Here is a 12,597-nt window from a genome sequence, read left to right on the forward strand (position 1 = left end):
AGTTGATTCCTCCGTCTTTTTCGGTTTCATTGTAAATTTTATATTTCCGTGCTGCTTGTTAATGTACTCCAGTACAAGCTCTTCGTTATTAGTAGTTAAAACGCATATTATGTCACCAACGTATCTAGCAAAAAATGACACGCCTAATTTGGACTTCATCTCCTGTATGTACTTTTCTTCCAGATTTTTCATGAACACTTTCATAAGAATTGCTGAAGTGGTGTTTCCCATTCCAAGAACGTTTGTTTTTCTATATATTTTATTGTTGAATTGAAAATAGTTTTGACGTAAAGTGGTTCTTAGCGTATTTGTGATTTGCATACTTTTCACTTTGTTTTTTGTATTATGAACTATTGTTGAGCTAACTAGTTCCAAAGTCTCCGATAGTGGTATTAATGGGAATAAATCTTTTATGTCTAAAGACACCAATTTTTTGTTCTTTGTTAGCTCTACGGGCTCAAGTTTCTCTATTACCTCTGTTGTGTTACCTATTGCATATTCGTTCCTTAGCTCCAGAGTATCTTTCAATATCGTTTTTAAATATTTGGACAGTTTGTAACATGGCGCCGATTCAAAATTAATGATGGACCTAATTGCCGTGTCCGGCTTGTGGATTTTTGGTAGCGCAATCAGTGGAGGAGCCGAAGGGTTAATTTTTTTTATGTGCCATGTTAGAATCTACTATATTTGTTGCATTTTTTATAGCAACTTTGATTTGGTTTTGGTATTCATCTGTGTGATCCTCTCTTATTCCACGACATTTCATTTCCTCTAAGAGATCTTCGGTTTTGGATATATATTTCTCTTTTTCGATTACCTGCCCCAGTCAGCCACACAAATCGATCAGTAAAAACCAGCCTCGGTTCTGAATGAACATACAGCACATACACATAACTAAATATACACAAGCATCAATTTTGACAATACCTGTTCATGTACCTACGAACTATAAATACAGGGCAAACGACAACAACAGATCAGAATGAAATTCGACACTGATGATGGCACAACGCCGAAACCGGTTTGTCTCAAAACCAAATTTGACAACAGTGGCAAGATCCATATCATCTAAATCGCAGTTCACAATCACGATTAACAATAATCGCAATAACAGACACAAGCCCAGTAGTACAATTAGCAGCAACAATAGGAATCAATGAATACGTGATGTGTGTCTATCTATGACTCGTAGTCTATATATGACTCGTAGAAATTCCCTCGCTCACACCTTACAACGCCTCCTACTAATACATACTTAGCTTCACAAATCAAGGAATCAATGATCGCTAAGATGTAGGCGTGGGCTTTGGAAAAGTAGCCTATGAAGGAGTTTAATACGACGTCCTGAGCTACTTAGACGCAATACCAATCACAGGCTCGTTGATTCATCTTATCGCTGCGAATTGATGCTGTAAGGAATGCTATGATTAGATCTGTGTGGTGAGTACGATTGCACACAAGATCCTAATGCCGTAACAGTTAGCCAACCACGGCAATTTATTCGAACCTGTCGCTGTGATTTACCGTGATTTTTTAGTTATTGTGATAGTCATAGGTACATAAACATTTAATTACCAACACGGCAGCCGTGGTGTGGTGGTAGCGACCTCGCCTAATACACCGAAGGTCCTGTGTTCATAGTCCCAGGAAAAGTCACACCAATTACTTTAGAAAAAGTTTTCCTAACCAGGGTCGACTATCGGCAGTTATTTGGCAAATACTCCTAGTATACTTCTGCAAGTCTCGTCCCGCCAATTTCGCCCAGTTTTAGTAAAAACTAAAAAGTAACCCGAAGCTTGGCCTAAATATCCTAGGAGGTAAATCTAGCCAAGTATTTTTTATTTTTATTTTTTATATTATAACTAGCAGACCAGGCAGACGTTCTTCTGCCCTAAATTTGGCCTATATGCATACATTTTAATAAGCTTTTTCCATCTAACTCTGCCCTACCCCTCTACACTTTTTCCTAATCTTTTTATTCACTCCTCCCTCCGTCTTTTTCGCTTCATCACCATCTTCGTCTCATTCTGTCTCTTTCTCAGTCTCCTTCTCTCTTTTCTCTTCTCTCAAGTTTTTCTCCTTCTTCTTCATCTCTTATTGCCAGTCCCAGAGGGTGGTATGTATTTTGTTCCACTCCCACTCCGAGTCGCAGTCTCAGTCCCAGTCCTAGTCCTAATCCCAGTCCCAGTGCTTCTCTGGTATACTTCCCGGAAAAAAGCATCGTAAATATTAATATAGGCAAATTTATATACGATATATCAGGCAAATCGAATAGGACGTATGTAAATTGGTATGTGGGTATTATTAATTCTTGCCTTTATTTCGGCTTCGCATGCATATTTATCAGTTTTGCCAGGTCGATGCGACTAAATCGAATATCACAATGAACTTTAGAGCTTTCAGCAACAGCTTTCATTTGATATCCATAATACACACACATTCTAGGGGTATCCGGGTCCATGTTTTGGCCTATACCTCGAGACCCTAGTCACTCAGCGGTGTAAAACTTACTCTGTATTATAGCGCACATCAACAGCATCAATTTGATACCCATAATATAAAAACACATTCTAGGTGTATCCGGGTCCATGTTTTGGCCTATATCTCGAGACCGTAGCCACCCAGCGGTGTGAAACTTACTCTGTACTAAAGTATACATCAACAGCTTCAATTTGGTACCCATAATGTAAAAACACATTCTAGGTGTATCCGGGTCCACATTTTATGCTATATCTCGAGACCCTAGCCTCCCAGTTGTATGAAAATTGTCCTGTACTATAGCACTCATCAACGGTTTTCATTTGATATCCATATTGTATAAACACATTCTAGGGGTACCCGGGTCCACGTTTTATGCTATATCTCGAGACCCTAGCCTCCCAGTTGTATTAAAATTGTCCTGTACTATAGCAATCATCAACAGTTTTCATTTGATATCCATATTGTATAAACACATTCATTCAAACAGTTGTATGAAATTTATCCTCTACTATAGCACTCATCAACAGCTTTCATTTGATATCCATATTGTATAAACACATTCTAGGGGTACCCGGGTCCACGTTTTGGCCTATATCTCGAGACCCTAGGCACCCAGGTGTATGAAAATTATTGTGTACTATAGCACTCATCAACAGCTTTCGTTTGATATCCATATTGTATAAACACATTCTAGGGGTACCCGGGTCCAAGTTTTGATCTCAAGACCCTATGCTCGTAGCGAAAAAAAGGTAGACGTTGGCCGATTCTCAGACCTACCCAATATGCTCACAAAATTTGATGAGAATCGGTTGAGCCGTTTCGGAGGAGTTCAGCCTCTAACACCGTGACAGAAGAATTTTATATACCTACTAGCAGACCCGGCAGACGTTGTTCTGCCCTAAATTTGTGCCATCTGCATACATTTTAATAAACTTTTTCCGTCTAACTCTGCCCTACCCCTCTACACTTTTTCTTAATCTTTTTATTCACTCCTCCCTCCGTCTTTTTCGCTTCATCTCCATCTTCGTCTCATTCTATCTCTTTCTCACTCTTCTTCTCTCTTTTCTCTTCTCTCAAGTTTTTCTCCTTCTTCTTCATCTCTTATTGCCAGTCCCGGAGGGTGGTATGTATTTTGTTCTAGACCCATTCCGAGTTTCAGTCCCAGTCCATCTCTGAGTCTCAGTCTCAGTCCCAATCCTAGTCCTAATCCCAGTCCCAGTCCGTCTCTGGTATACTTCCCGGAAAAAAGCATCCTAAATACTAATATAGGCATATTTTTTACGAAATTTCAGGCAAATCGAATAGGACGTATGTAAATAGGTATGTGGGTATTATTAATTCTTGTCTTTATTTTGGCTTCGCATGCATATTTATCAGTTTTGCCAGGTTGATGCGACTAAATCGAATATCACAATGAATTTTAGAGCTCTCAGCAACAGCTTTCAATTGATATCCATAATACACTCACATTCTAGGGGTATCCGGGTCCATGCTTTGGCCTATATCTCGAGACCTTAGTCACTCAGCGGTGTAAAACTTACTCTGTATTATAGCACACATCAACAGCTTCAATTTGATACCCATAATATAAAAACACAGTCTATGTGTATCCGGGTCCATGTTTTGGCCTATATCTCGAGACCGTAGTAACCCAGCGGCGTAAAACTTACTCTGTACTAAAGCATACATCAACAGCTACAATACGAAATTTCAGGCAAATCGAATAGGACGTACGTAAATAGGTATGTGGGTATTATTAATTCTTGTCTTTATTTTGGCTTCGCATGCATATTTATCAGTTTTGCCAGGTTGATGCGACTAACTCGAATATCACAATGAACTCTAGAGCTCTCAGCAACAGCTTTCAATTGATATCCATAATACACTCACATTCTAGGGGTATCCGGGTCCATGCTTTGGCCTATATCACGAGACCCTAGTCACTCAGCGGTGTAAAACTTACTCTGTATTATAGCACACATCAACAGCTTCAATTTGATACCCATAATATAAAAACATATTCTAGGTGTATCCGGGTCCACGTTTTGGCTTACATCTCGAGACCCTAGTCACCCAGGTGTATAAAAATTACCCTCTACTAAAGCACGCATGAACAGCCTTCATTTGTTATCCATATTATATAAACAAATTCTAGGGGTACCCAGGTCCACGTTTTGGCCTATATCTCGAGACCCTAATCACCAATAGCTATGAAAACTACGCTGTACTAAAGCACTCATCAACAGCTTTCATTTGATATCCATATTGTATAAACACATTCTAGGGGTACCCGGGTCCACGTTTTAGGCTATATCTCGAGACCCTAGCCTCCCAGTTGTATGAAAATTATCCTGTACTATAGCACTCATCAACAGCTTGCATTTTATATCCATATTGTATAAACACATTCTAGGGGTACCCGGGTCCACGTTTTAGGCTATATCTCGAGACCCTATCCTCCCAGTTGTATGAAAATTATCCTTACTGTAGCACTCATCAACAGCTTTCATTTGATATCCATATTGTATAAACACATTCTAGGGGTACTCGGATCCACGTTTTGGGCTATATTTCGAGACCCTAGCCTCCCAATTGTAAGAAAATTATCCTGTACTTTAGCACTCATCACCAGCTTTCATTTGACATCCATATTGTATAAACACATTCTAGGGGTATCCGGATACACGTTTTGATCTCAAGACCCTAGACACGTAGCGAAAAAAAGGTAGACGTTGGCCGATTCTCATACCTACCCAATATGCTCACAAAATTTCATGAGAATCGGTTCAGCCGTTTCGGAGGAGTTAAGCCTCTAAAACCGTGACAGAAGAATTTTATATATTAGATTGAATTTTTTCTAAAAAAAATCATAACTCAAGAATGGCTAAACCGATTTGGGATTTCAAAATCAACTAACCATTATCTCTCCTTCCTGTATCTTTCCTAAAAATTTCATGGCAATCTTTCTATCCGTTCTCGAGTTATGGAGTGAAAAGCAAAATGTACACTACTTTTTATATATATAGATATGTGACCCGGTCTATGAAAAGGTGGCTTATGACTCAAAAAAGAAATTGCGAGAAACAGCTGTTAAAGCTGTTTTGAGTCATAAGCCACCTTTTCATAGACCGGGTCAGATATGTATTTTAATTAGCGAGTTTTGATCATATTGCTTTATACAATGGTTTTTGTTATTGATCTTTATTTTTTATAGTTTACCTCAACCCACAGCTCATCATGATGATAGGATAATATGATATTTACAGAAGGATCAGCTCACTACGGCGGTCATTTTGAAAGTTAGCACTTCCGTGTCGAGGGTAGCCTCACAACTCGACCAATAGGGGCCAGGAACATAAAAAAGTGTTTTGATCAAAAAAATTCATTCATAATAACCTTCACGGTCAACCCCAAAACATCACCAAAGGCTAAGTTCTTTGTCGTATTGGATCCGGCATGCTGCGGTTAAGACCTCTTCGTACAGTCCAACCGGTTCGGTAACGATTTTTTCGACCTCTAAAACCTTCGAGTCTATGTATTTTGGTCGGCTCTTACGACATGTTTAATGTGGTCATATTAATCGTTCCCGAGAAGGTCGGGCTAGTACCTTAACTGTGCTTTGGTTTGTATCCGGCAAAGGACCACCAAAGTCGATAACACATCCCAAAACCTGCGAGGAGTGTGTTTATAGTTAATACAACAACAAAAACGACCGAGGAGGATCAAGTTTTCTTCCACCCACAACTTCCACATCAGTAAAGCTCTCTTGTTTGTCTTTTTAAGCTTACAAAAGGGTCGCCATATACCAAAGACCCCCCTCTTTACTGTCAACAATGGTAGCACAAAAAACAATTCTCTTTCTGTATGCCAAGTGATATATTGTGCAAATGTAGCTTATGTGACTTCTGTGTAAGATTTAGGCCAGATATTTGGCATTTAGACGACAAACACCATCAGTCAACAAAAGGGGCAAACGGAAGGGCGCATTCATGCATATGTGAAGTGTCAATTTAATTGTTTTATTAAACGTTCGTGACACAGACATGCAATGCGAGAATTTAATTTCTTTTAGTACAGTGGAAAATTTTTGGAACAATACAGCATGCACACTACACATATATATGGGGTATTCCATCCCATTTCGACCAATTTTGAACCCGACCCCTTTAGAATTGGCTGAAAGTGTTTCTTCTTTTTATAAGCTTTTATTTAGTTTCACTTCTGTTGTCTGTAATGGAATCTTGCAAGTTAAATTTGATACACTTCCCGGTGTCCGATTGAGCTGAAATTTTGCACACATGTATAACTCCGATGACAATGCAATATTACTTTGTTAGAATTCGATAAATTAATCGATAACACAGTTATCGGTAAAGATTTGTGTTTACTTTGGCATAACAGCCTAAGTCCCATACAAACCCGCCGGTACCTATACGTGGATTGTGATATTTGGACGTGGTGAATCACGCGAATCACGAGTGGTGAATCTCAACGCTTGCGAAAAACGGAGACACAACCCTCTGTTGTATTTCTGTGTATAACCAACATAGCTGAATTTTTAAGGCTGTTTAACTCTGTATTTTTTTCTGTAATTTATTTTGCTTTTGGAAAAATTACCTATTTGAAAAAAGCTGGCTGAAAAATATTGGCATAACAGCTTAAGTTAAATCAAGAATGGAAAATCTTGAAAAATTTGAGCAGATGTGGCAATTTCGCGCGTCCGTTGAACGAAATATTGACAATCTGCTGATAATCGCTAGGAAATTAGCGACATTCCATGAACTAAGCAGCACTTTAGCAATACTACTGTTATTATTTGGCCGCTCAAACACACATATTAATTGTGCATTAAATCTAAAATATACAAATACACCATAATAATTTACACGGCCAAAGCCATAATAATTTACACTGGTCATCAATTCTTTCTCTGATTCAAAATCTGAACTACCAGCGCTACCGTCAACAGATCAGTGTCATCATTGCCAGTAGCGCCAATAACACCAAACTCGTGCCTGGCACACAAAAGTCGTTTCACTCAATAGCGCAAGTAAAATGTACTACGCACTCACTACTAAGTAGCGTCAAAAATTCGCTTGGAGTCATTTCGTCAATGAGCTACCATTGAGCTGGCACCGCATTGGCGCTGGCGCCATGCAATTTACATCACTAAAATTGCGCGAATGCCTAGGCTCATGACTTTGTTAATCCAGATGGTGAAAACGAACACTCAAAGGAATGCAACCTTGCAAACAACAGCCGTCATTTTCAAAGTGTAAAAATTCTGTGATACAACGAACGCTAACGCGGTTAGGCTCTTATCGGTAAGTGTTGCATAATTTTCTGCGCACTTGATTTTGTTTTACAGATTTTTGGCGATAGAATTTTAGCTAAGCGAAAGTTGGAATATTAGCCGTGTTTTTTTATACACGCGTATAGGTTTACGTTTGCGCGTGAAAAAAAACGCCTATCCTCGCTTACATAATGCTTAGGAGACCCATCTAGCGGCAGTGGTTAACCAACTAGCTACAGCTACAGCGCGTACCGAAAAGCGGAGACACGACCCTCTGTTGTATGCCTGTGTATAACATATAGCTAAATCAGTTGCGATGAATTGTGGACACACATAGAATACATAGAATTAGTGTAGGGGGTGAAACAAAAACACATATTTCAGTTACATCTGCGTATAATGCGTATTGGAATTTATTAGTACACATTTTATGCGCAGCAACTTCAGAGGTGTATTTAAAGTTTGGCGCTTAGCAGTCCATATAAATTATAAGCGTATAGACGTTTACGTGTAAAAAAAATACGGCTATTATTTTAAAACAGATTTAACACACAGAGCAGAGATCTGCAATGAGTAGTTGTAAACTGAACGCCACATAGGCCAAGTCACAATAAAATATGATTTTAAGTTAGTTAACACTGTTTGACACAATTTTATATGTGCTCTCTGTCAAACGCCGAGTTAGGTCTTTAGCAGGTATTCGAATCGAAGAACTTGACTGTTCAAAGTTGACTTCGAAGAAACCCTGTAATGTTGATGCATTAAAAGAAATGGATAGAATGAGAAACGTTACAAATAACTAAGTAAAGTTTACGTAACTAATTTAAACAATATTTTACCCTACTAAAAATTAAAAAAAAATTCATATTTAAATTAAATTTAAGAAAAAAGGCTTTTCTAAGAACAAGCTTCTATTACTTGTTAATAAAACGAACTAAAAAGTAAAAAATAAAATGAAAGAAAAAAAAAACTTTTTTAAAAATAAGCTTTTATTATTTTGGTTAATAAAATTAACTAAAAAGTAAACAATAAATTGACTCTAAAGAAATATAACACTTTATAAGTTCATTGTAAGCTTAAACGATAATTAGGCTTTTTCGTCTGCGACAAAAAAATTCTATATCGTACATAATTATATATTTTCAACATTAAAACTTTACACCTAAATTATTAAAGCTTACAGTTTATATCACAGTCCTAATTGTTCTAATAAAAGCGTGTTACATTGCGATAGAAAGAAAATGAGATCCTAAATGTTCTAAATTATACCATCAAAATTTAACACGTTTTTATTAGAACAATTTGGACTGTGATATAAACTGTAAGCTTTAATAATTTAGGTGTAAAGTTTTAATGTTAAAAATATATAATTATGTACGATATAGAATTTTTTTGTCGCAGACGAAAAAGCCTAATTATCGTTTAAGCTTACAATGAACTTATAAAGTGTTATATTTCTTTAGAGTCAATTTATTGTTTACTTTTTAGTTAATTTTATTAACCAAAATAATAAAAGCTTATTTATATATTTTTTCATCCAACTCAAAAAAAGTTACGATTTCAAAAAAAAAAAACACCGTTTTTGTTTTTTTTAAATTTGTTTTTAAATGTACTTTTCGGAAAAAATACAAACAAATTTTTAAAGTTTTTTTTTTTTGTAATTTTTCAGTTTTTCCAGATTTTTCGAATTTCGCCATTTTTTTTTTTTCTCATAAAAAAACTTCAATCAATTCTGCAATCATCCCCACTAATCTCGGAGTGGGCCGATCATTATTATTTTTTTTTTTTTTTATTTAATTGAAAAAAAAAACTTTAACATTTTTTTTGTATTTTTTCCGAAAAGTACATTTAAAAACAAATTTAAAAAAAAAAAGATCACAAACGGTCAAATTTTGAAAAAGTTATAGCGTTTTTAAAAAAAACACCGTTTTTTTTTTTTTAAATTCATAACTTATTTTGAGTTAGACATCGTTTTTGTTTTCAAAATGCTATAACTTTTTCAAAAATGGACCGTATGGGATCTTTTTTTTTAATTTGTTTTTAAATGTACTTTTCAGAAAAAATACAAAAAAATGTTTAAAGTTTTTTTTTTTGTAATTTTTCAGTTTTTCGAGATTTTTCGAAGTTCGCCATTTTTTTTTTTTTTCATAAAAAACTTCAATCAATTCTGCAATCATCCCCACTAATGCCGAAGGGGCCGATCATTATTATTATTTTTTTTTTATTTAATTGAAATTTTACAAATTTTTTTCTGTTTTTTCCGAAAAGTACATTTAAGAACAAATTAAAAAAAAAGATCACAAACGGTCAATTTTTGAAAAAGTATATATAAATTACATAAAAAAAAAAATAATCGGCCCACTCCGGGATTAGTGGGGAAGATTGCAGAATTGATTGAAGTTTTTTATGAGAAAAAAAATGGCGAAATTCGAAAAATCTCGAAAAACTTAAAAATTACAAAAAAAAATTTTTAAAAAGGTTTTTGTATTTTTTCCGAAAAGTACATTTAAAAACAAATTAAAAAAAAAAAAGATCCCAAACGGTAAATTTTTGAAAAAGTTATAGCATTTTGAAAACAAAAACGGTATTTTTTTAAAAATTCATAACTTTTTTGAGTTGGATGAAAAAATTTGAAAAAATTCTGAAAAACGTCTTTCGTAAGCTAGAAAAAGAAGAAAAACTTTCACCTAACTCTAAAGGGGTCGGGTTCAAAATTGGTCGAAATGGGATGGAATACCCCATATGTACATATGTGCATAATATGCATCTAGAAATACGTCCTTTTGGAGTTGAATTAGTGTTGATGGAAAATACCAACTTTGAATTATCTTATTTACTACATTCGTTAAACTAAAAATAACAAATTTTATTATAAATCATTTAATAAATAAATATACAAATATCTTAATCAAGTAAGACAATACATATGCATATAAGTTTAATTGTACATACCTGCTTACAACGCAACCAAAATAAAATAGTATTGGGATAGCGTAGGGGTCCACCAAGTCGATTGCCTCCAGGCTGTTCACGTTGCGCTTTTAGTTGTTCTGTTAAGGTCTGACCCGATAGTTGATAAACCTCAATAGCGCTTTAGAAGAAAGAAGAAACAATACAAAATATTTATACAAATTTTCAAATATTTATAGGAAAATCTAAAAATAATTGGAATAAAATGAGATATTTAAAGGCAGAAATATCCATTTGGCAAAATCCTATCGAAAACAGAACGGATGTTTACGTTCTGAATGTTAATGGAAAGAAACTGAATGAACAAACTCGGCCTTAAAGTAATATTCACAATATTATCACAGCTATTTTTGGCTCAGACAAGAATGAGGCACCCGCCTTAGGGCACAAAGGTGTACCACAGGTATAAAGAAGCTTTTCAAGTTTAACAAGTAAAGGTGTCTAAGTTCGGGTGTAACCGAACATTATATACTCAGCGTGAGCTTCAGTTGTACATTTCATTTCAGATAAATTACATTTCTACATAACACGTGGCACCGCCTGTTTAAAAAAAATGTCTCCCCTTTCCTCTTACAATAAAACTTGATAAGTGAAATATAATTGATTCAAAACTATTTTTTGCTAAGTTATAGCTTATTATTCTAGTCTACGACCCTTTTAAACTTGTTTTATATCTAAGTTGCCGTGGTCTTTAACCGATCTCGTTTTTACTAGAAATAATTTCTGCTATAACAAAAATATGTGTACACAATTTCATTACGATATGTTAATTTTTCTTCGAGTTATGGCGTCCAAACATAGAAAATTTCTTAGTCATAAAAGGGGCGGTGCCACACCCATATTAAAAAATTTTAGTGTTATCCAATTTAATGTTATAATTCAATTTAGAAAGTAAAATTCTATTGACACAAAGCTCTTTTTCGCTAAGATATAGCTTATTATTTTCGTCTACGACCCTTTTAAAAATCTTGTATATAAAAGTGGGCGTGGTCTTTAACTGGTCTCGTCCATTTTTCCTAGAACTATTTTCTGCTATAGGGAAAATTTGTGTACCCAATTTTATTACGGTCCGTTAATTTTTCTTCGAATTATGGCTCCCGAAACATAGACAATTTCTTAGTCATAAAAGGGGCGGTGCCACGTCCATTTTTTTAAATTTGAAGTTTTTCCTATTGTTATAAACCCACTTGGGAAATGAAATACCATTGATATAAAGCTCTTTTTTGCAAAGATATAGCTTATTTTATTCGTCCAAGACCCTTTTAAAAATCTTTTAAATAAAAGTGGGCGTGGTCCTTAACCGATTTCGTAAATTTTTCTTCAAAGCATTCAAAGCAAAGGCAACCTCTCTGCCGAATTTTGTTACGATAGGTTTAACGATTTTTGATTTATGATTATTAATATTTGTAAAATTGATTTTATCACAAGTGGGCGGTGCAACGCCCGCTTTAAAAAAATTTTCCAAGTTTTTATCAATAGTCTCAATATCAGTCCATATGTCAAATTTCAACATTCTAGGTGTATTATTTACTAAACTATCAGGTTTTTTGTGTTTTTCAAAATTTTATAGATATAAAAAGTGAGCGTGGTTATCATCCGTTTTCGCTCATTTTCAATACCAATCTATTCTGGGTACAGATAAGCTAGTGTGCCAAATTTGGTGAAGATATCTCGATATTTACCCAAGCTATCGTGCTAACGGACGGACGGACATGGTTCAATCAAATTTTTTTTCGTTACTGATGATTTTGATATATGGAAGTCTATATCTGTCTCGATTCCTTTATACCTGTACAACCAACCGTTATCAAATCAAGGTTAATATACTCTGTGTGCAAAGCACGCCACCTGAA

At 35.3% G+C, this 12,597-nt stretch overlaps 1 protein-coding gene across 2 annotated transcripts in view; it reads right to left on the reverse strand.

Moving 5' to 3' along the window:
- Nucleotides 1–12,597, reverse strand: part of LOC137251338 (tRNA dimethylallyltransferase) — a 689,017-nt gene that overhangs the window by 379,600 nt on the left and 296,820 nt on the right. For both annotated transcript variants that reach the window (XM_067785738.1, XM_067785739.1), the window contains exon 5: nt 10,727–10,865. In XM_067785738.1, the coding sequence (XP_067641839.1) occupies nt 10,727–10,865 (139 nt within the window). The remainder of the gene's footprint in view (nt 1–10,726; nt 10,866–12,597) is intronic.

This window comes from Eurosta solidaginis, chromosome 4 (assembly GCF_040869045.1).
Source record: "Eurosta solidaginis isolate ZX-2024a chromosome 4, ASM4086904v1, whole genome shotgun sequence".
In the NCBI taxonomy this organism is placed as follows: Eukaryota; Metazoa; Arthropoda; class Insecta; order Diptera; family Tephritidae; genus Eurosta; species Eurosta solidaginis.